The sequence below is a fragment of the Aedes aegypti genome, chromosome 2, assembly GCF_002204515.2.
Source record: "Aedes aegypti strain LVP_AGWG chromosome 2, AaegL5.0 Primary Assembly, whole genome shotgun sequence".
NCBI lineage: Eukaryota > Metazoa > Arthropoda > Insecta > Diptera > Culicidae > Aedes > Aedes aegypti.
The window spans coordinates 135,322,260-135,347,688 of NC_035108.1; the positions used below are offsets into that span (position 1 = coordinate 135,322,260).

A 25,429-nucleotide genomic window follows, 5' to 3' on the forward strand; every position below is an offset into this window, starting at 1 on the left:
TTATTGCAGGGTGAAATTGATTTTTTTTCAAAGACACCGACACGTTAATGCTTCCAGTGGACGATTTGCCCACACTAGACAACGGACTAGCATGCAACGCCCAGTGGCACAATCGAAATACATTCCTGACGAAAAGTTTTCCGGACTGAAGCGGAAATCTGACCCACACTCCTTGACTCGATGCGGCTAAATGCTTGGTAACACTAACCGTACGGCCACGAAGCCCTGCCATTAATAATAATTACTTGTAAAACGATTTTTGTTAAGCTGTAAAACAACTTTACTTTATTAATTTGGGCTCCCTGAACCCAAGTATATCTGTCAAATTCTTAACATTGCAAGATATATGGAAATAATAAACAATTGAATTTCAAGAATACCGCAGAATACGCCTTAATGTTGGCAATTTCCTAAGGAATCTTCTGATATCTATAAAAAAATTTCATCAAAATGAGCAAATTAGTATGAATTTCGATGATGAAATCTGTTTTGGGGATATATTTCAAGCATCCTTACAATCTTTCAGATTGACAACATGTCCAAATCTCTGTTTAAAACTAGAAGTTAATTGATGTCTGCCAATACCACACCGAACAGGATTATGGAATTTTCCATCATTTTCATAAAAATAAAAATTTTTAACACCAAAAACTTAACAACACACAATTTGACAATCGTTGAGACACATAAAGATCATTTACTATAGGTTGCTTTGTTTTTCGTGCTCATTAGTAAGATATAAAATCGTGTGTCATGGTGATCAATTTCACCCGAATTTACGGTATCCTTTTATTTTCCTGGCAGCACTGTTGTAAAGAATTAAGTGCACAGTCGAATCTTATGAAATGCCCAACTACGTTATCTACGAACGAAGAAGGAGAAATTTATTTGGTAATACGACCATGAATTTTTGAAAACCATATTCTATAATTTATTGTAAAATTTGTTTTACTATTCTGTCGTAATCTGATTGAGTGAGGTGAGCACCATTTTATTTTCCAGCACATTTTGGACTATCAAGCATGAACCATTGAACAGATTTAGGAAACTATCCTCCAAAATGGTAATGAGCACCCCATCCTGAATAATTATTATATTTTCATAACTTCTGCAGATATATTGCGAAATGAGCCTAAAATTAAAATGGCGCTTACGCCAGTCGGACAGACTATGGCAGTATTAAATTCAGTTATATTTTTCAACTGAAACTGTTGATGAATATTTAGATCATTTGAAAAAAATACACTTTTGTTTATCATTTTTGTGATTTTATCATCATTTTCATTTTGTTTTCCTGGCAAAACGGCACAGTGGTCGAGGAATCAGTTTTACACGGAATGATACATTTTGAGCTCTCGAATAAACCATTAGACGAAAACGGTGTTTTACAAAGTTGTTTGTATTACTTAGGCCCTTTGTTTGCTGCTATTCAAAATTAGAGTGGTCCACATTTTCAGTTACACCGTTTCGTAACTAAATTTCTTATAGGTAGAAGTTATAGTATACATGCTTCAGGAAAGTTGTAGACCGTTGAATTTGAAGCAACTTTGTAGAGAAACATTTTTTAAACTGATCGATTTCTAGCTTTTTTTCCTACGGTGGCATAGGGTGACCCAAACAAAACTGGTTTTCTGGCTCTATGGTTTTTAATTCTAATATCTCATCAAAGTCGTTTATTAAACACTTTAAGATGTACCAAAACTGCGTAATGATAGAAAATCGTTATCTCTTTGCACTTGGGAGATATTATTCATTTTGTCGAAAAACATGCCTACTTTGATTGTGAATAACTCTGATGGGGGAAAACATAAAAAAATAAGTTTTAATGTTATTCAAAAGTCAAAATGAAATTGCATATTATATCAAAAAATAACAGATGTTACAGAGTATAGTATACATGGTATTCGACGGATTTTGAGTTTGGAAGGTTGATTTTATTTGTTCTTACTGAAACATTTAGATCAATGAGTTAATCAATGATTGAGTGAAAAATGTCAAAACAATGTTTTTTTAACGTAAACTGTTACAATGGTGACTTAACAATAACTAAACATTCTTGTACTAAGATCTTGGATTGGAATTTTCAACAAAGCATTTCAAAGTATGCCACAAATTGTTATTAAAAGAGGCTGAAACATGGATTGTCAGTCGTTTCTTGACCACGAATATACAATAATGACAGTCATGTATGTTTTGTTGATGTCAATTTTATTATTCTTGTAAAAAATCATTTAGGACAAGAAAAGTTTTCATTTGTTTTTTTTTTCTTTTAGAGTGGCCATCTCACGATGTATGGTCGGTTGATGGTTAACACAATTACCTATCTTGAAACAAAATTTCATTAAAATAAAAAAGGCCGCTTTTTTTCAAATCGACTTTATATTTTGAAAATATTTTTCCTTAGTGTATGACACAGATGAGACAATTTTTATACGGAACTCTCGATAATTTATAAAAAAACTGTTTAGATAAAATTGACTTGACTATCGAGCTCCATTGAGTTCTGAAATGATTGTGACTTTCACTTGTTTAATTTTGTTGGAAAATGATACGGTAAAAATTTACTTAGGACAAGTTTTTTTTTGTTAGGAGAACTTGCTTTTCAATGATATTCTAGATAAATTTAGGAAAAACAAGGTATACAAGGTGGCTCATTTTCTCAAGGTCCACACATATAGAAAATTTCATTGAAATTTGAGAGGGTGCTGCCAACAACTGTTCGAGTTAAAGTTGAGCAAAAAGGAACGGAACCGTTCAAAAGATCTGGATCACTCAAAAGAACGAGTGATCTGTGGCTCTTTTTTATCAAGAGTCAGTTCATTCGATGCGCAAGGATCAGTCGAAAAGTGACCCGGAAAAATAATGAATCGATTCTTTCCCCCTATTCGCCTTCGTTCGTTTCTCGGCTTTACTATAACGATTGACACGTGCCTTGCTTTGCGCGCCTCGCTACACATGCAAACACAGTTTGCTGCTGCTCCTCTCTCTCAGCTTGCATACAGATAGCTGAAAGATAAAGGAAAAAAGTGCCCACTAGTGAGTTTCTGGGTAGAAGTATACGAAGAATGAGAGAACAAAAGATACGAAAGGTACCGCGCATGTCGCGCAATACCCAAACAGCACAGTTTGTTTCAACTCAAGTATAAAATAACCTCTTGAAACTAATCCAAGTTGTCAATGGTTGAAAATATTACTTTCAATTGCACTGAATAGCAACGCAAAAAGCGCAAGAGGTGGAGTCTGTTTGCAACATATTTAAGTTATATCGAAATTGTTTATTTGTGGCAAAATACTTGAGAGAAAAAAAAATGAAAAAAAAATATGAACGAGAACCAAACTTCCGACCTCAAGATCACCAAACTTCTCCTCTACTCACTACTCCACCAGCTCTTCGAATAATTGCTTTGCCAATGCACTATAAAAGCGACCATTAATTAAAGCTTGTTGATTATATCTTTACTGCACCCTTCGGAATACAAGTTCATTACTGTCGAAATTAGAACACGCCTGAAATAATCTAAACTTTTTGCAAAAACTTCTGCGCAACATATGAGAAACACCATTCAAACAAACGAACTGTTGCTAGAACATGTTTTCGTTGTTAGATGATACGTAAGCAATTCAACCATATTGCAACTCGATTCAAACAAACAAACTTCTAGCTGTCATACACGTAGTTTAGTGCAACTTGGTCGCAACTGGGATGAATCTTCTTGAGTTGTGGGTATGGAAACGAAAATTGAATGCATGTTGCGGATGCTTTAAATGAAAGTAAGTTGAAACATAACATTTGAAAAGTTGCTGGAAACACTTTGACAAACTTGACTTCATTGCTATTTGCAAAGGACATTTGCAGCAAATCTTGTCGTTTCAAAAATGTTGAACGTCAAACAAGAAGTGAAATGCATGTTCATTGGATCGAAAATGAAACTTTATGAGCATTGATATTGATATGCAACCGAACTAGAATCATGTAAGTTACAGATGCTTTTATTGATACGCAATTGAAACCATTTTTGAAAAGCATCTCTTTGGAAGATGTTTCGTGTGCTACTTGGGTAGGGAGTGAACCAATCTCTTTTTTTCTGTTCGCTCGGTTCAGTACGCTTTTCCTAGAAGCCACTGAACCGTTCAAAAGATCCGGTTCACTAAAATGAGTGATTCCGATCGGATCCGTTCACTACAATGAACCGTTTTGCCCATCTCTTAATTTGATCATTAAAATAACCAAATCGGCCGCTATGAGGACAACAGATAGCGCCAACGTAGTCGTGTGTGTTTGATAGAATAGCAATGCTGTCGCTATGTTTTTTTGTTTATTTACGACACTTTACACCAAACGGTTCCATTCGTGTCGGCTGTCACTATGTTAAATCCCAGATACGGCGGTGACTTTGTATTGACGCGGTGAGTTTGATCCATTAGAGCAAACTTTACTGTTGTGGGTTTGAAACAAGTAGACTCTTATTGATTTTGTTCGAAAACGAGACTTCACGTTTACTGCTTTTCAACGCTTTATGAAAATTACTCTTGAAAATGCAGAAATTAATGGAAAACTTAGCTTAACCTTTTGGATGTCGCGCAAATTTTTGTAACTCGAGTAGTCGCGCGTTGACATTTGTACAACACCCTTTGTTTTCCATGTTCAACATGAAATACCTCGCGATTTAGAATAAATATCTAAAAACTATTTTCGACAAAGTTGTTTAGCAGATCAAAGGTGGACATGCGGTAATTATTCTGTTTCGGAATTCCGCCACCAGGCAGTGCTAGTATGCATGAAAGTTTTGTTTTGTAAATATCACAGGAGTCTGACCAGTTTGAAAGGTGGCGTCTTCGGCGAAGTTGTTCAGCAGCTCAAGAAATATCATTATTTGAGCCAAGAAATTCGAGATTTTGCTACTAGACGGTGCTAGTGAGCATGAAACTTTTGTATTGCTATCTTTCTAAGTGGTCAAGCTCATGAGATATCTGTAAAACAAAAGTTTCATTATCACTTGCGCTGCCTGGTGGCAAAATTTTGAATCAACATGCTCGAATAATGATTTCCCTTGAGTACCTGGACAACTTTGTCGAAAACGCCATCTTTCTAAACGGACAGGCTCCTGAGGCATCTGCTAACTATAAAAAGTTTCATGCACACTAGTGCCACTTAGAAGATTCTTGAGGAATACATGTTGGTTTGGTGTCGATAGATATCTTTGTTGTAAGATGATAGCATTTAAACCACAGCTGTTGTACAAAGTACAACAGCGCGACAGCCCAAAGATTAAGTACGGCTCGGATAAACGAATATCTAAGTCAAAAAATTGTTGTGTTTTGAACATCGTTTTGATCGTTCTTTCAGTGTTTATGTAAATGTGGTATATCAACTACTCATGAAAGAGTATTAGTCATAGTATAATTACGAATCAAATATGTACAGTAAAACTTATATCTTTGTTTTCGAACACTTTTTATTTAAAATAATGAAACTCGGCTAAACGATAATCTTCTACTGTTCATCTTATGACGCTAATGTAAGAAAATAGGAAGTGATTGAGTGAACGAGTGCTATACACAGATGGGGGAAATTATGGGGAAATGGGCTCTAGAATTACATTGATGTAGTTAACCTATAACTACTGATCTATATAGCAGCGGCGTGATGCTCATTCAAACCGCAACATTCATCATCATTACCGATTCATTATCATCTCACCGTCGTCGTTGACGCGAATCATGGAAGCACTCATTAACAACAATCTTCTGGTTACCCACTTGGGGTCCTATACTACTACTACTACTACTACTGGCAGGTATAATCGATTGCCACTTGCTCCCCCTGGTATAAGTCTTTCACTCGGTTGCATCACACTGAAGGTCGTCGTTGAGGGAATTGATTGATGAGTGGGGCGGGTGAGGTTTCAAATCACAGTTTGGTCAAATGGTGAGCACTGATTGAGTTTAAATATGCAAGGAATCGGATAGATTGATGGGAATATCACCCAAGGTAGGTGGCTAAACATCAAAATACAGATCCTGAGGTGAAGTATGATTTCAGGAATTGTCCAAATGGTCAAATCCTAATTTGAGATGGCAACACTGTTCTGTTTATTGAGTACTTCCTAATCGGATATTACCAGTGACCTTCAAGAGATTCTTTGGAATACCAAAAATGTTTTGAGAGCACATCAATACTTTCCTGTAAGGCTCCTAAAATGTTCTCGGAAGTTCTAAAGAATCTTCTTTGTTAATACAAGCCGCATTGGAAAGGTTGTGGAAACATTTCTATGAAGATTTACAGTCTGGAAGTACGAAAAAAATCTTCGAAGAGTTGGAAATTCATCATATAAGAAAAAAAAAATGAAATCTGTCGACAAATTCTGAATAAATTTTACTTTGAATGCAAACATGTCTGAAATTCTCTTTTTTTATTAAAGTCACTTTCGATCAATATTGTGTTAATGCATAGTGAAATTAGTGTTCAAGAAGATTCATTGTCCAATGAAGTATTACAATTTCCCATGAGATGGTTTGATTCTACACCTTATCACTCATCCACCAAATTCCTCCCCACCTTCAGTTCAATTACACTAAACTAACGTCTAAGTTACACAATCTAAAATAAATACACTCTAATATGCCCGCACATTTCGAAAGGTGCAGTGAGATTCGCTTTCCCAGCAGCACACACACACACACATATGTCTACCAGGAAAGCGCGTAATTTCAATCAATCTCTGCAGAAAAGAGACTGACGAATCGACGACTCCCTCTCGCCTTCTACTCAACTGCGTCGCGTCGTGCTAACTGCTGGTCGACTTTTCTTAGCTCTAGAACGGCCTGGCTTGGTTCCTGTTTTTAAAACGAAAACTACACTTGTTCTAAATTAAAATACTAACTAAACCGAGTCCTGGCTCGCATTCGGGGTGGCTTGCTTGCTGGCTATTCTCTGGGTTTTGGGAGTTTCCTGACTTGGGCGGTAGCGGAGCTATCCATTAGGGTGGCCCAGAATGATCAAACCGCAAAAACCTTATGTTACAACCCCTAAATTTGTTTATTTGGAACCCCAGTAGTCAAACTTGGGGCAAATTGAGCAAATATATAGGAAAAAAGATTCTAATTACATTTGTGATCATGGATGGCGTTTCTAAAGGATTTCTGACATTTTTGATTCAAAGATTATCCAGTCAGTTAAGAAGAGACTGCAATACACTGAAAGTCTTTAGTAATTCGGTTCAGTGTTGTGAACATTCGACACTTCTCGCGACCAGACTAATTTCTCCGAAAGTCGAATTGTGAAGCCATGAACTGTTATTACTGTGCGTTGTATTCCTGAGATGGAGGGGGAGGTGGTTGGGCTTGAGTGTTGCACATGGGATCCGACAGTTTCGATCTCGGTGGGCCGCAATTCAAGTTTCGGTGAAATGATTCGCACTCACTCACTCACTCATTTCATTTCACCGAAACTTGAATGGCTCTCTGGGATCAAAATTGATCGATTTTGTGTGCAGTACTCAAGCTTAACCATCTGCTTTTCTATCTTAGGTGGATAGAGCATAGTTGTAGTAGTTCGTGGCTTCGGAGTTCGGAAAATGTTATTTTCGGGGAAATGAGTCTGAGCAGCACTGCTCGCGACGTTCGTTTCTCTTCCATGGTCAGCAGTCAATTGATTTTTCTACACTCATCCGCTAGCGTCACATCTCACATACAGGATAGCGCTAACGGTGGAATCAACATTGAGAAACACAAAAAAATGGGGGTTGTAACTCAAGGTTTTCACAAATAAAATTTTTCATACAAAAATGGACCACCTCACTGTCTATCGCACGCTTCCCCCGTTTCGTAACCTACGTCTATCTCTACACAATATGCGGAATTGAATGATTCTGGAGTTGGCTTTGGCTGTTCGGATATTGCTGCTGTTGCCTAAAAGTAGCTAATAGTCTTGTTGAGGGGCATCACGCCGATTCGTAGTTGATGCTGCTGCCGGATCTAGATGAAGTGGGCTGAAATGGCGCCCGGGTAAAAGTTTTCTGTCGGACGTACTTTCGGTGCTTCAGCTTGGCCAAACTTAGCGTTGCTCGGTGCAGTTTCGATTTGTGTTCCACCAGATCGTTCACTGGGAAGAGAAGAATGGGGGTGTTGTGTGTGGTTTGGGGAAGAAAAGAACAAATCCGGCGACGCGCCAGTTGTGCGATAATATGAGAAAGAAAGTGATAAAAAACAGAGAAAAGGTTATTAAAGTCGATGATTCGGGGTTTGGTTAATTTGAGAAGAAAGATAAATTTGGTTAGTTCTTGGAAAGTATAGAGCAAAGAGAGGAGCAGAAGAAAATTTTGACAACGTCATTGCTTAAGATTTTTACTACTTGGGTTATTGCAAATGATCTACTAATTTCTAATATTGTACATGATGTTTCCCTTATACGTAGTTTTTCAAATTGTTGCACACTTAAATTATTTCGCAGTTTTCTTGGGAAAGTTCACCGTAATCTCAACAGCTAACGTTCGGTGAAAATTCACAAAACAATCTGTAAAATCTTCAAACAAAAATGGTTTGACCAGGGATCGAATTTTCGATCTTACGATTAGGAAGCCTGGTTGTTAGCACTAAACCAGCTTTCAGTTCAAAACTAAGCAAACAAGTCAGCTACTGAAACTGATTGAAAAATCAAGATTCTGTTCTAAAGAGTAATGATTTCAAAATCGGAGCCCAGAAATTTATCATTCTTAATATTATCGCTGGAATTATCGTAACATGTTTCATCGAAGTAATTGTGTAATGTATCATGTTATTCGTATTCAATTATATTCATCGTTTCTTATGACATTACTTGATTTGTTCGTGATTTCCACGTGTTTTTTTTTATTTCAATTTGCGATTTGTGCTAGACCTTGCTTTAAAACAGCGGTGGCGACAGAGCAGAACGTGGAGTTGGCTTCATAGTGATTGGGAAGCAGATGAAGCGAATTATTCGGTGGAAACCGGTAAGCGACCGAATCTGTGTGTTGAGAATGAAGGGCAAGTTCTTCAACTACAGCCTGATCAGCATAAATGCGCCAACGAACGATAAGCTCGATGACATGAAGGATGAGTTCTATGAGAGCCTGGATAAGCCCTACGGAGAGTGCCAAAAACAAGACGTCAAGATAGTCATCGGCGACGCAAATGCGCAGATCGGGAAAGAAGATTTCTTCCGACCCGTCATTGGAACGAAAAGCCTTCATTCCGTTACCAATGAAAATGGCCCGCGACTAGTAACCTTCGCTGCTAATAGAGGGATGGCAATCAGCAGTACCTACTTCGCAAGAAATAATATCCGCAAACACACCTGGTGACACCAGTTGGTGGTCAGGGCTTTCCGAGGCCCTAATACCGACTCGGATCATTATCATCAGCTGAAATTCGGGCGCGGTTATCCAGTGTCACGAGTTCCACAACAAACAGAACGCTGTGCTTCAATACACAACGCTTGTCGACTGATGGGGTAGCTGCGCAGTACCGTCAGCAACTAGACGAGCAGTTGGGAAGAATCAACGTTGCTGGAGACGTCGACAGCCTGTGGGACCCTATCCACGAAGCTGAGACAACAACGGTGTGGGAAGTGTTTGGCACTGGTCAACGACGAAGACGAAACGACTGGTTCGATGAAGGGCCCCATAGAGTGACAGACATGAAGAATGTCGCCAGAAGCCGTATGCTTGTGGCCGGTACCCGACAGAACAGAGAGTGGTACAGGGCAGCGAGAGCCAAAGAAAGGCGAATCCACCGCAGAAAGAGAAGGCTGCACGAAGAAAGTGTGGTAGCTGGAGCTCAAGAAAGCATGAACTGGAATAATATGCGGGGATTTTATGCAATCAATGGTACGCGGCACAATACCTACCAGTGCCCGCCATGTGCAATGATCGAGAAGGGAATTTGCTAAGCGATAAAACGGCGGTGGCTGCTAGGTGGAAGGAATACTTTCAGCAATTATTGAACGGGGAAATGGAAATGCAGCGAGGAACAGGATGAACATAGATGACGACGATCAAGCTGTGGACCCACCGACCATACGAGAGGTTAAAAAGGCTATCAGCGAGCTGAAGAACTGTAAGGCTTCTGGGAAGGACGAGATCAAGCGAGCAGCTTTGCCAGTGGATCCACCGAGTACTACTGAAGATATGAGAGGACGAAGAATTGGCCACCGGCTGGTTGGATGGCCTCATCCGTCCCATCTACAAGAAAGGGCATAGTGTGTCAATTACAGAGGAATTACTCTGCTGAATTCGGCGTACAAAATTCTGTCGCGCATCTTGTTTAACAGACTGTGACCGCACGATGAGTACTTCGCTGGTTTTGTGAGGCCCGTCAACAACGGACTAGATGTTTAGCTTGCGAATGATCCTAGAAAAATTCCGGGAGTATAACTTGCAGACTCTGTTCATGGATTCCAAGGCGGCGTACGAAAATGTCTGAAAATGGATTTCCGGCGAAACTAATAAGGTTGATACGTGCTACGCTGGATGGTTCAAAATCAAGTGTTCGGATCGCAGACGAGGTGTCAACCTCGTTCGTGACGTTAGATGGATTGAAGCAGGGAGACGCACTTTCGAATTTACTGTTCAACATTGCACTCGAGGGTGCTATTAGGAGATCTGGCGTGCAGACGGTATATACCTAATTGGAATCGATCGCAGGTCAGTGGAAGAGGCCTTCGTGCCTCTGAAGAGAGATACAGCGAGGATACGCCTGACCATTAGTTCTACCAAAATGAAGTACATGGTTGCAGGTAAAGCTAGAGTCAGGCATGGTGGTGTCGGTGCTGAGGTAGTGTTTGATGGGGATGTGTTTGAAGTTGATTAAGAATTTGTTTACCTTGGAACATTTGTGACATGTGACAACGGTAAACAAATTCGCGAAGTGAGAAGACGTATTGCGGCTGCAAATAGGGCCTTTTACGGACTACGTAACCGGCTTAGGTCCCGCAGCTTGCAAACGGAAACAAAATTCAGGTGGCTCTCTACGGGCACGAAGCGTGGACGTTGAAAGAGTCAGACCGGAAAGCTCTCGGTGTTTTTGAGCGTAAAGTGCTGCGGACAATACTCGGTGGGAAACTTGAAAATGGTGTGTGGCGCAGACGCACGAATCACGAGTTATATTAACCCCTCTACCGACAGCTTCACTTTTTACCACAAAATAAATATTTAAATCGTTATAACATTTTTGTTTTTCAATATTTTTGCATCATTTTCTCACAAGTTCTCAAACAACTCTTCTAATTTAGGAATCCGTCGATATTAATTATTGGTGATCTGGTTTTAAAGATATTCCGATGTTCCTTGGGGACCGACATTTTCCATATAACATGTCTTTGGAGGCCATTTTGTTTTTGGTCAATTTATCAAAAAATAAAATAAAATGTGGGCTATATAATGCCAGAAGTAGCTTCTCTGAAAAAATCGTACAAATCGGTTCAGTACTCTTGGAGATATCTGAAAATTACGATATGATGTTTTTTGAAGTTTTTAAGATCTGTATTTGGCCAGCATGGTTCCAGAAATCTAAATGGCCATTACTTAAAGACGGCTGCACCAAATTGCTTCATTTTTTCACAACATACTCTCATCAATGTATTGTTCTGAAGAATAAATTTCCGAATACGATAAAAATTCTGTAGCCTGAGAAATTAACGGGAGGTTCTAGTTACGGGTCGGTCCCCCAAGGAATTTAGGAATATCTTCAAAACCAGATGACCAATGACCAATATCGACACAGATCCTAAAATAAGAAGAGTTTTTTGAGAGTTTGTGAAAAAATGGTGCAAAAATATTGAGAAACAAAAAATTATAATGATTTGAATTTGAATTTTGCGGTAAAAAATGAAGCTGCCGGTAGAGGGGTTAAGTGTACAAAGATGCGAATATTATCAAGCGTGTCAAATACGGCACACTTCAGTGGGCTGGTTGCTTAGTGCGAATGTCGGAAGAAAGAATTGCGAAAATAATATTCAGCAGGGAACCAGGTAGTGGTCGGCGGCTTCTGGGAAGACCATGAATACTCTGGCTGTACGCAGTGGAAGAGGACTTGGCGACCCTAAACGTTCGGGGCAACTGGAAAAGTTTCGCCCAAGACCGACAACGATGGAGCTCTACAATACGCCCGACAATGGCGTGACGCTACGCTGTAGCCATCAAGGTATCAAGGTAGGTATACCCGCTAGTATAAGTGTAGTGTAAAGTAAACCGAGCTGGCTAATACTTAAATAGTGTTACAGAGAAGTGAATAAAAGTGCTAAGTGGAAAAGTAATGCCACACGGGTGGCCCAAGAATGAAATTCCCGCTTGACGCACTGCGGCGCCTCAACATTTGGTCCTTCGAAACGGATCCCTGTATCTTTCACTGAGGAAAAAAATCCCCGCTTGAGGCACTGCGACGACTCAACATTTGATCCGTCCGTGCCTGTGGAGCAGAACCGGTCTACAGTCCCCGGTTCAGTATCGAAGCATTCTCGCTGTTCAACGAGACGATCATCCGGGAAAATCCCGCCAATTAAGGAGTCGATCGGTCTTATTTCTGCTCCTCCCTGGTCATCGAGGCGACCAACCGAGGAATCCCCGCCGATAAACGTGACGATTGGTGCCAACGGTGAGATTCTTGCCGCCGTCAAGAACACCATAGAGTGTGGAATATATGCACAACTGATCGTGAGAGGTTCATACCGATCAGCGAGAGGATCGGTACCGTCGAAGCCTGTCACTGGTCAACGAGGCAAACAGTAGAAGCATCCGTTCTCCCTGGTCAAAGAGTGACCAGTCGAAAATTTCCAGTTCAACGCCGATCAACGAGTTGATTGGTAGTATCACCGCTCTATACTGGTCAAAGAGGCTACCAGTCGAGGAAATTCCGCCAATAAGCGAGAGGATACCCTACTAAGGGAACATAACAAAATTATATCAGCATATGTTATTATGTTATAAGTTTTTTTCGAACATAGGTTGTTACAAACTTAATGCAGGATGTTGTTAAAATAACTAAAATTATAACAAAAAGTGTATGAATAGTAACATAAACATAACAAAATTAATTCTATCAAAAAGATATCAAACCAAGTTATAATGTTTGATACAAAGTATCAAAATTATAATACTGTTCGATATACGATAATATTGTATATTATTGAAATGCATAACTATCCCATTATTTTGTTATAAAGTTGTTAAAAATGAACAAAAAAATATTTTAAAGGGAAATAAAACACATTATGTTATATTCCTATTTTAATATGTTCTATGGATAACGGAGCCCAACAAAATTATATCATAATATGATATGCATATCATATTCTGATAAAATTTTATTATATTTTTGTTACAAGCCTCTAGTCGGGTAGGTACGAAGCGTGACATTCTTGTTGCCTTCAAGGATACCAACGAAGGGAGAATCATCTACCGGTCAACGAAGCAATCGGTAACAGCGAACCCTTCTGCTGATCAACGAGGGTATCAGTAGACGCAGACCCCGTCCCCTGGACAATAAGGCGTGTACTACAAGTGGCTCCCTTATTCCTGCTGGTCAACAAGATGACTAGCTGAGGAATCCTTATTGATCTATTCCATGAGCTACTCGTCGAGATGGATGAGGTACAGAAACTTATCCATCTACATGACCAAGTCATCCGAAACGTCACGTACATCATTCGCAGCCTGGAGGAGGTGAAAGATTACCTATCCAAGACGAGATCATCACTTCTGCGAGCCTACTAGAAAAAGCTGGATATGTATTATCGAGAGTACATCAACCTTCATCAGGAGATTCTGGAACGGATTCCAACGACGTAGTACAAGGATCATGATGAGCTGCAAATACGGATGATGAGCTTCACACCGAAGGACTGCTTAGGATTGAGTAGCTAGATGCGAGCCTGGCTGGTAAGTTAGTAATGGTCGAGAGTGAATGCCTAGTTTTGGAAAGTTTCCAAAATAGGCAGCGGTCAGAGTATGGACACGACATGTCCAGCTTGAAAACGCCACATCACTTTGTAACAACTGAAAATCAAATAGAGTCCAAGCACTCTCCTCTGTCCAGCAGGAAGCAACTGTACCGCACTGGAACCCCGTACCATTCACCAGGCGAATCGCGAGTTAGACTGCTGTCAGAGTACGCTCAGAGAGAGCTCGTGAGTCAGAGAGTGGAAACACGCCGTACTTTGCTGCTGTGAGTAGAATCCGCAGCAACTCGTCCAGCGTGCGCACGTTCATCGAATTTACAGAAAGCGAAAATCGATTTTCGGATAGGATCCGTAATTGTTACCAGGCGGACTCTGCTCAGAGAGAGTGCTCCAATACGTCTTACGTAGATGTTCTGAGGAAAGCAGTGACACCTGCTCGAGCAGCCAAGTTCCATGCTAGTGAAGTATCCCGACTTCCAAAGGCATCCCGGATTCATCGTCTGCCAGAGCTCAACGAAGAAGAGGTCGCCAAGTCATACAGTGCCGACACACTCATGCGTTCGAGACGGACATCGAACCGAAGAAAGCTCAAGAGGAGCAAGTATTCTCCGATTCACCGAAACGGCGCACTGCGACGTCCTTGAACACCGTCAGGAGTCGACTCGAGAGGAGGCGTCCGAATAGCCAAACAGGTGGAGTGACATGTGCCAACCAAGTGGGACCCGCTACCAAGGAGCAGTCCGTGCATTCCAGAGAAGAGCAATCATGCCATTCATACGTTGAGACTGTGATGACTGCAACCATGGTGAATGAAGAGTCCACTTTGATTGAGCTCTGTGGCCCGTCCAGTATGATCCAGCCCTTCCACATTGCGACTTCCATCGATAAAATGAACTTCACCCCGAGACAGTACAGCAGACCCAAGTAGTACGAAATGGTGCCAATCTATTCAGATATGGTTACCAACGAGTCTCCTGCTGCCAACGATGTATCAGAGTCTGTTCGGGAGGAACTTTCTGATTAATTCTGTCCGCCCCAGAGTCTTCATGAGGTTACATCTGCTGAACTGGTGGAGCTCGATTGTGACAAGTGTTACCTGGCATCTAATGGAAATCCGAGTGAAGGCACTGTCACCAATACCAACCAAATGCAGCCCATTTCAGAAGAGCACTCTAGGGTGTCGTATGTAAAGCCACGGTATATTGGACAGCTACCAACCTAATGAAGCTCGCTCAGCTGATGTTCTTCACTCATTCGGGATTCGATGTAGAGGAAAGAATCGGAAAGAAGTGCCCTACTTTAAAAAATATGGATTTGAATGCTGACACTTCCAAACCTGTCGCTTTCTTGGAAAGGAATTGCGCTGTGGATGAGGTACCGAGTCACCATTAACCAAAGACCAAAGGAATGGGCACACAAAACCACCACCTGCGACCTGAGACGAGACACGCGAAGACGGTCTTCTTTTTCTGTGATTGCTGAGTTTTTTTCTTATTCCCCTTTGTGTTTATACCAATTATGCGCAAGCCGATCAAACCCTCATATGTACCTCTCAGAAGAAAATAATTGAGTTTGCATCACATCGAATCATAAATAGCAGTTTAAGTAAAATTTCATGCCAGCAAACGTAGTAGACATTAGAAATAATTAATCTTCTGCTTAGATTTATCAGCAACTTTGAAAAAAACTGCTCCGCTGACTGAGGTTTTTAATAACAGTTTACTTTGAACACAATACTTTTCACTTTTTCAGCCATAAAAACGGTGGGCTGCATTTGACGTTTCGTGAGAGGGGAATCTGGGCTGCATATGACGTTGATATTTTTCCTCTTCGCAAGTCTCTCTCAGCCTGCGACTCATGCGAGCCATCCGAAATCTGCAGAGCACACTAGATTGTTCAACTGGCTAATGCAGGTTAACCAACAAAAGGGATGTCTCAACCTGTATCTCCCTGAACCGATCAAGCAGCCTGCCGTTTGGACTGAGGCTGCTGAACAACGATACGACTTCTTCCAAGCAATTCCAATAGTCCAACTGCCAAGAAGGACACCAACTCAGGAAGCCTGGCATTGAGTAGCAATGGCTTGCGTCTTACAGCTCTCGATCATCGTCATCAGGAAGAAACGAGCGGAGACACTAACGGACGAATGAAGAAGAGTCCCGCTACATTCCATCGAGTGAAGGACATCCTACAACATGCAACCAATGGACCAGTTGTGTTATGCTGCGAAGCCGCAAAGTGAATCGTGGCGATTCTTGTATCAGCTCGAAAATGCACAAACCTGGTGTGTAACTCAGCGAATCCATGTGGAGATCTCCGACTGGACGATGGGAAATCGAAATCAGTATGCCAGTGATTCAATACGAGTGCTTGCCAGCCCGGGGTGAGTATGTTCGCGCCCGAATCGACTACTCCGGTAGCAAAATTGCCCCACTGTCCCCTACAGCAAGGAGCCTAAGGAGAAACGTCAAATGCGGGAGCAACATCATCACCAGCAGCATCCAATCCATCTGAGCAGTGCGCGGTTACTCACTGATGTCAACGATCACTCATGAGTGACGTGCGCGCTCGCAGCTGCCGTCAAAGGGAGCTCAACGTCATCATCATCATCTGTGGAAGCTCCAACGCTAGATGTGGTTAAGGACATTATAGATGGAAGCCAGAGGAAAAATTGCATAAGTGTTTGTAAAACACATATTTTTCATATAGTGATGATATTGGTGCGAAGAAAGTTCAATCACAAATACAGGTGTAACAAACCAACTGTCAAAGTTTGTTTTGATTTGTGGTTCGATCAAATCACCTAGCAGAACTGAACCATCGTTTCCTATTCATTTTGGAGGAAGGATCTTTTAAAAGTAAAAATATTTTATTCCAGGTAACTGTTATAACGTGCCATTGAATTAGCAATATGAATAACTATGGCAGATTTTAAGGCCGCTTGTTTTCTCTTCGATTTTTGGACGGAGCAATTATTAAAAAATGATTCCAATACTTAAAATCAATGCTTATTGTTTTCTTTCATTGCTTTCTCTGGGCCACATAGCAGTGTTGCGAATATCTCATTTTGAATATTTTGAATCATTCAAATGTAATCAAAACATGCGTTGCAAATACTAACAATATATTTCTATCCAGTTTGTTGAAATTCAAACGAGTGTTCTTGATTGAACGATTAATTAAATAGGAATAAATAGGAATTATGACTCAAAATTTGAACGAAATTACATGTTTTGTTGAAAATATTTAGAAATGATTTTGGCACCACTGCTTTGAAAGCCACCAAACTACTGCGATGCACGATAGCAAATAGTTGCCGCCGCGAATGTTTCCATTTCGCAAAAGTAAAGTTGGAGTTGATAATTTAAAGTCAGTTCAACGCAATTCGCTAGATTTTCCCGCGAGTTTTGCATCTTCAAAAACAAATTTGGTGGAATAGTAGTGTTGTGATTATGTTTATATCAGTTTTTCTCCTGCCAAAGAGTGTGAAATTGCTTTAAATAATATGGTGCCAAAGTGGGTGTTGAGAAGATTGGAAGAAGAATATGCAAGAAGAAGTATTTCATCAGGAATTCTAAAAATGCACGAATTAGATAAATAGTGATAAATAGAGCAAAACCTATATTTCGATGGGTAAAATGTGGATATAAGAGCAAGTAGTAGCAGTTTTACATCGCAACATCAAGGTAAGGACGATGAAAAATGAAATCTAACGCCCGGATTCCTCACATCCTTATCGGATGCATAGTCAGAGGGTAGGAAGTGGGCGCGGTGCTGTAGGTGCCATATCGGAAGCCATTTTTGGCTTCGGTTTATAATGTCCTTAAGAAAGCCTAATAATAGGGCTGTAAAACAACAAGGGTGCTGGGAAGGACGAACTCCTGGCCAAACTCTTCAAACACGGAAGTCAGCAGCTGCACGAACTACTTCACTGCATCATTTCGAGGATACAAGAGGAAGAACAAATGTCTACTAGTTGGTTGGATGGTCTCAAGAAAGAGCATTGACTGGAGTACGCCAATTCCCGAGGGATAATACTCCTTAATTCGGCGTACAAAATCATGTCTGGAAATCTGTTCAACTGATTGAGACCGCATGAAGAGTCCACTGTCGGCGAATACCAGGCTGGTTTTTGAGAGGACCGATCAACGATGGATCAAATTTTTACCCTGCGTGAAATCCTAGATAAATTCAGGAAGTACAACTAGCAAACTCATCATCTGAACATGGCATTCCGGCGAAGCTGATTAGACTGATTCGTGCAACGATTGATGGATCGAAATCATGTGTGAGACGAGATTTCGTCATCGTTCGTAGCCTTAGATGGATTGAAACAGGGTGACGCTCTTTCTATATTGCTGTTCAACATAGCGCTTGAAGGTGCTATCAGGAGAGCCAGTGTGCAAAGAAGCGGTACCATTATCACACACACAACAGGTGTTCGTACCATTCAAGAGGGAGACAGACTAACGATCAATAACGCAGAAACGAAGTACATGAAAGCTGGTGGTCAACGTGGGTCCAGACGTGTTAGTGGTAGCGAAATGGTGCTGGTTTTTGAAAAAAATTGAAGTGGTGAAAGAATTTGTGTATCTTGGAATACTAGTGACGTGCGATAATGATGTTACCCACGAGGTGAAAAGACGTATTGCAGGTGCGAGTTGGGCTTTCTACGGGCTCCATAACCAGCTGAAGTCCCGTAGCCTGCGACGAAGACAAAACTCGCGTTATACAAGACACTGATCTTTCCGGTTGACTTATGACTTCAACCTTCCCAATATGAGATATTTCAGATAATGTTTTTTCTTTCGATATCCACGATTGTCAATACGATATGTGTTTAGATCGCTTTTCATCGTTTTTAATATATGCATAGTATATCAATTAACGAACACTTTTCTATTCTTATCTTTCCAGGTAAGTTTCTACGAGACAATGTTAGTGAGTATAGAAACGCTGAAAATGAGATCATATCAATCTATACAAATACCCTAATTAGATATCTTGAAAGGAGGGAAACAGTACTATCTACTTGAAGCTTTTTGGAAAAGTGAAGGCCTTTAAAAACACAAAGACATATTTGATATAGAGAAAGGTTTTTACAGTTTGTATTAGTTTTTACAAATGTTACAATATTTACAAAAAATCTCCATGGTGATTTTTCCAGGAGAAAAAAAACCTAATCAATTAAAGGTAATATTTTCCAAGAACTAAGAAAACTCGTTCTCATTGAATCCCGCCCTAAATTACAATCCCCATCCACCACCATAAATACCTGATTCCGGTGAAACATCCACAGTCGATCCTGTGCTACTACTACCACCTCTACTACTGCTGCTGATGCTGCTGCTGCTGCCCCTACTTCGACTGACGCTGATGGTGCTGAACCCAGCCTTCTGGTAGAATGGTGTCGGCCGAATCGAGAACCTCGGCGACGAAACCGTTTCCTGGTTGATGATGGCCGTCCACGGTTGCGGAGTCACCACGTACACCTTCTCCTTGGTGTGCGGCGAGATGGCAATTTTGACGTTGCGCCAGGTGTCCCGCCCCTTGGTACGGTCCCGCAACGACGGCAGCATAGTGGTCGTGAGGAACTCCCAAGGGATGGCTTTGGTAACGCGGTGCAGCGGTATGGTGCTGGACTTGAAGAGGTAATCTTCGCTGGCGTATTGCTGCTCGGTCCAGGTGTCGATTCGTCGCTGAAGGAGCAGCGGGTCAATGTCCCACTCGTTGCGTTCGTAGATGGGGATTGGAGTGGTGTCGAGTCGTTCGGTTGTCGTGGTAGTGGTGGGTACCGTAGTCCGTCGGTAGACAATGGGCGGGAGCGATCGGGATGGGTTTTCTTGGTCGTCGTGAGGTTTCGGAGGTTTGGTATGGATTTTGGTGGTACGGAGTAGCTGGGAAATGGTGGTTCGTGGGGGATAGGTGTGGGTGGTTGGTACAGGTCGCATTCGGGTGATGTTGATGTAGTTTGGCGTGAAGCGGGAGGGGTGCGCCATGATGATTGTTGGTCGGAAGGTTCGAGGTGGGAGCGTTGTTGTGCGTTCTAGCCGTTGGTCAGCGGATAGTCCAGTGAGGTTGAATACCGGAGGCATTGGGGTCATCTTAGGGACGCGAGGCGGGGTGAAGGGCTTGGAATCTTTGGAGACTTTTACCGGTTCGACTTTCTTGAGTTTGGTGGGTTTTTCCGGGACGGTTGTTGGTGGACGAGAGAAGGGACGAGTGGTTTCCTTGCGAAGGATGTCCTTAATGTTAGTGGAGGAATGGAAGAACTTCATGGATTCACGGGTAACAAAGTGGGACTTGGTCGGGGCGGTCGTGGTGGAAGTTCCTGAGGTAGACGTCACGATGTTGGATGCTGCCGAGGCGTGATCTATTTCATCTCGGTCTTTGGGTTTGAATGGCTCTGGCTTTTTGTACGTACTGTAGGGTATGATGATCTGGATTTGCTTTGGTTTTTTGGTTGCTGCAGTGTTGATATGACCGCCGATTGCAGCTGTCATTGAGGATAAATGAGATGATGCAGTTGGAGGAACGGTGGTCACCGTTCGAGGAATCGGAGTCGTGTTTTCTGTGGTAGGAACTTCAGTAGTTCTGTAAAGTTGGAAGAGTGTTGGACGGTTGGCTGTAACTTTAAGTGTAGTCAGTATGCTAGAAACCGGTCTGGTTGGTGGAGCGTGAGTTGATATCGTGGTAGGGACAGTTTCTTTGGCTACAGAGTCTTCTTCTTCGCTGAGAAGGTTATTAAATAAGCTCTCCGGAGGACGTAAATCAGGATGGTCAAGTTCAGAATCGGGTAGTTGTCTTTGATAGTGTTTATTTTTAACTGGTGAACTGGTATGTAGATTGGCAGAGTAGATTATTTGAAGTCCGTTTCCTAGTTCCCCTGGATCTGTTGGTGGAGGTAGTGAAGATGGGAACGTGGTAGGTCTTTCAGTGGTGGTCGTTCTTGAGGAATAGTAGCGGGTTTTCGGCACGACACTAGTTACCTCCACCGGGAAGGTGACTGTTACTCCACTGATTTGTTCGTCGTCTTCTTCCGAAGAATAATCTTCATCTTCGGCAGACAGTTGGTTTGTACCGCTGATAGTTACGTTCCGGTGTTCAGAAGCCGCAGGTTTGGAATCATCGTTCGAGTATGCTACCGTCGTGTAAACGGTGGAGGATGATGAAGCGACCTGTTCAACATCGAAAATTGAGTGGTTAGGCCTGTTTCCAGAGTACGGAGGTCTGTTATAACGCGTGTAACTGTCCGACATAGATTGCAGTGATTGTGGGTAGCCATAGCCAAGCTCTATGAAATTATCACGTGGTTTGTATGGTCGGTAAAACTTGTACGGGTCCGAGTGGAAAGAAGTCGCTGTATAGAGAGGAGGCACTGGTGAAGCGCTCAAGTTTGGAAGGGTGATTGAAGCGTGCGGTTTTCCTTCGTCCTGAATTGGTAAAATTTTGGCTGGAGGATGGTAGTCTTTGTTGGTGAAGTACGATGCTGAGACTTGTCGGAAAGTAATCGGAGCTATGCTTGGTTGTGGTGAGTCAGGTTTTCGAGTCACAAAATGAGCAGCCGTTGGGGCTGCCGTTTGTATGAATGGAGTCGTTGTCGTTGGAGGTAACGATGGCTCTGCTGTAGTACTAACCTGAAGCTGCTGGAGTTGTTGCTGAAGTTGTTGTTGCTGCAGCTGTAGCTGTTGTAACTGAAGATTTTGCAGCTGTTGCTGTTGTTGCTGAAGTTGCAGCTGAATCAGTTGCTGCGGTGGAGGAGCAGCTGTGATGATTACTGGTTCGTGATTTTGGATGGATGGTGGGTAATGAGATACTGAGTGAACTTGACCTTTGGGTCTGATTTCAAGTTTTATAGGACGTTTGGTAGGGGATGTGATCTCAGGGATAGCATTTGGAGGCACTTGCGTAACTGGGAGTTGTCCAGGAGGCGGTTCTAATGGAACCCATGGCACATTGTTGCATGGATGATAGTCAAAATCTTGGAAACCATTTGGGTTCTGAATTCCCGGAACTGGAACTGCTCCAGGAGAAATGGACGTGGGTTCAGGATCACGATACTGATTGTTCTGATGATACGGTTGCGAAGGCTTTAGTATTCTCGGATCCTGTTGAGATCCAACGATCTGCTGTTGCAATGTCGATGGAACATAAGGTTTCTGTGGCTGTTGTACTACCTGTTGAGGTGGTGGATAGTGATAACCAGGACCTTGGACGTTATTATTCGGAGACACTACGTTTGCCACCGGATGGTAATTACTGCCACTTGTTTGATGGTTGTTGTTTTGTTGTACAATTGGTTGAAATCCTCCATTCAACTGTGGATTATTAAAGCCTGGTGGACCATAGTTCGTATTCACTATGCCAATCCTACTGCCGTTTTGAAACGGTTCATTTTGTTGCGGTTGTGGAAACTGGACAAACTGCGAATTTGGTTGGGGCTGGAGTTGCTGCTGAGGTTGGAATGGCTGTTGTTGTTGTGGTTGAAATTGTTGTTGAGGAGGAGGAGAAAGAGGAGGAGGTTGGGGATTCGGAGCTGGTGGCTTTCTAGGTGGCAATGGACGCCTATCACCACTATCATCTCCAAAAAAGTTGAACCAGCTTGTGATTCTCTGGAAGAACGTTGGAGCAGCTGTTGTTGGAGGAGGGGGAGGTCGATACTGATATGGTGGTGGTTGCTGTTGTTGAGGTTGCTGTTGAGGCCCATAATAGTTATTGTTGTTCACGTTGTTATTCACATTGTTGTCGAAATTTCCCTGTGGTTGAAGTTGATTTTGCTGCTGCTGATACTGTGGCTCCGAGCTAATTAAACTCAGGTCATTTAAAATCATCAGCAGAAGAAATATTCGCCACACATTCTGAAACGAAAATCAAACAGGAATCACCAATTAGTTCTAATTGCACAATAAAGGCAGAGCATGCGGTGTTAATGCCGGACATCATCAAATAGATCTAATTATTGCGCAGCACCATCATCACCACCTACAAACCATCCGAAACACGTGCTCTTATTAGTCAAGTGTGCTTACCCACATATATTTATAGAAACGTAGAAAGAAAATTTGAAATAATAAGTGGTAGGATGCTCTTTTACTTCATTCTCCAATGTTCGGTCTGCCGTTGATGCAAGAGAAAAAAGCCTTCTAGAGAAATTACAGTAATGATCTGTAAACTTCCTGAATTATCAAATTGTTCGTCCATCTCTTCGGACAGTCGGAGCTTTGTGAACTCTCAGATGTGGGTATATGAGTTACGAGGTATAGCGTGGTATGCCATTTGCCTTCGACTGAATTGCACAACACCCATATGCGGTAGCCGAAATGAGGCGAAATGGTCAGTGAAAAATCCAAGATGTCCGAGTCGCTCATTCCGCTATTTCAGGGGTTTGTCCGAGTTTCGGTTACCGCATTTGATTCACTGGGGTAACGATTGGGTAATGTCGGAAGTAAGCCACCAGCATCGACGAACAGAGGAACAATAACAAATTGCAAAATAAATCGATAATTAGATAAGTGAGCATCGGATTGGGATGATTTTCGGTGGAATTCGTAAGTAATAAATTATTGAATTATGTTGCGACTCTTGGTAATCGAATAATTTGTAATCATTTGGAAATTCAGCTTTTTTATGAAACGAGGTACCGGAAACCGTGATTAACGAAAAAGGTTGATGAGTAATCCTGCTATTCGGAAGGAATTGTATCTGTTCATCCACGTCATGAATTTGGAAATGTTTTAACAGGAAAAATAAAATTAATCGACTCTTTTCCACCCAAGCATTTATCCGTTATTACTGACAGTCTAGGTTATATGGAAGCCGTTTGGTCAATGAAGCTAGCAAAGTCAGCATACGCCAAGCATTAAGGGTATTTCAAAGTCGCTATCACCATGGCTTGGGTTCCTTCTTATTACTTCATCACGGGCAATAAGAAAGCGGACTCTCTGGATAAAAGAAAGATAGCGATGTTCTCAAGCGTCAGATCGGCTTCGATGACTTTTTTGTACTGACTTATCGAAAAACCTGATCAGCAATGGAAATGGAACATGATGAAATGAGTATGCACACTGAATCGTTGTTTTCTGAAATCACCAAAATTTTGTTCAAATTCGCCGAGCCGATAATTTCAGTAAACCTAATTGATTAACTTCAGTGTAGAACGCTGAAAAATCATCAGGTTTCTACTAAAACGAGTGTGTATGGCTACATGTCATATTCCCGCATCTATCAAAAAAAAAACATGGTTCAATGAAATTATATTCATGTTTTGTATCGGATTATATCCAATTACTCATGTCAAATCACTATTTGTTAAACGCGTATAGAGTTTACAAAATTCAAATCCCGCAAATATTTTTTTCAGAAATTCTTATAAAAATCTGTGACAAATTTGCTCTGAATTTTCTGAATGCCTGATTCTAAGCAAGAATCAGCGCTATCGACGAATAACATAATTTTCAACGCTCATAACGCACGTATGCTCTTGCAGAATGAAAAGTTCAATTCCGAAGTTGGAACTTGCTATTGGATTAGAACACAAAACCAATGCAAACGCGATCCAAGGGACCATCGATATCGAGATACAAAATATCGAGTAATGGAGAGTTGACTGTAGATAGTTTTTTGAAGTGTGTGATCCTTTGACCGCGACGCTTGTGTCGATTTTGTGATTTTTTGGACCTTTTTACCGAAATACGTACCTGAAAGCCAAAAATATCATTGAAAATAATTCGAAAATACCACTAGCCTTTTGCTAACACAATGGTCTACCACTTTGCCGAAGATACTAGGGTGTTTTGACCGCTTATTCATTATGATTTCAACGTAATTAGTCAAAAAATCTCTAATAATGCAATATGTTTTTGCAGTTTGTCATATGAACTCCAATAAAAATCTTATTATATTTTGTATCCAATTCAACTATCTATTCCATAGAGTTACCAATACGAATGTACATGAATACCACAGTTAGGGTAGGTGTACCAGTTATGGCCATAGTGGTTCCCTATTTCGCCATACGTGATATTTTGAATGTCTCAACATTTTGAAAAGTTTTTTTGTGTTTTAGCAGTAAGATATAGGATGTATCTTGATGTTAAAACATTCAAAAAGATTAAAAATGTAAAAGCTATCCGAATTTCACTTATGGCCAAATAGGGAACCACTATGTCCATAACTGGTACACTTTCCCTATACATGATTTAGACGTCATATTTTTGAACCCAATAGTCCATCAGCATCGGCTCAAAGTAGAGTTGACGGTGAAGTTTGGGCCTGAGGTTCAGAAGACTCATAATTCAAGTACAATAATCGATGGTACAATAATTATGGAACTTTTACGGCGTGTGATTGGAATGAAATCCTTCAGTGAAGAAGCACGAAGGATTTCCATAATGAAAATAAGTGCCTGGCGACCCAAGTAACCACTAGCCCGCTAATTCGCCTTTTTGAGCTTATATGGCTGTTATACAGCTAATATAGAGCATGTCAGCTCTTTCTTCTTCTTGGCATTAACGT

At 41.3% G+C, this 25,429-nt stretch overlaps 2 protein-coding genes across 11 annotated transcripts in view; one reads left to right on the forward strand and one right to left on the reverse strand.

Annotated features, from left to right (window-relative positions):
- Window positions 1-25,429, forward strand: part of LOC5577718 (high affinity cAMP-specific and IBMX-insensitive 3',5'-cyclic phosphodiesterase 8) — a 730,891-nt gene that overhangs the window by 420,353 nt on the left and 285,109 nt on the right. The gene's annotated exons all lie outside the window — the stretch shown is intronic.
- LOC5569173 (mucin-5AC) overlaps window positions 7,557-25,429 on the reverse strand; it is a 122,509-nt gene continuing 104,636 nt past the window's right edge. The window contains exons 2-3 of the mRNA XM_021842484.1: window positions 19,191-22,773; window positions 7,557-8,104 (exon numbers count right to left, since the gene is read on the reverse strand). Coding sequence (XP_021698176.1) covers window positions 7,944-8,104; window positions 19,191-22,773 — 3,744 coding nt within the window. The 3' untranslated portion in view covers window positions 7,557-7,943. The remainder of the gene's footprint in view (window positions 8,105-19,190; window positions 22,774-25,429) is intronic.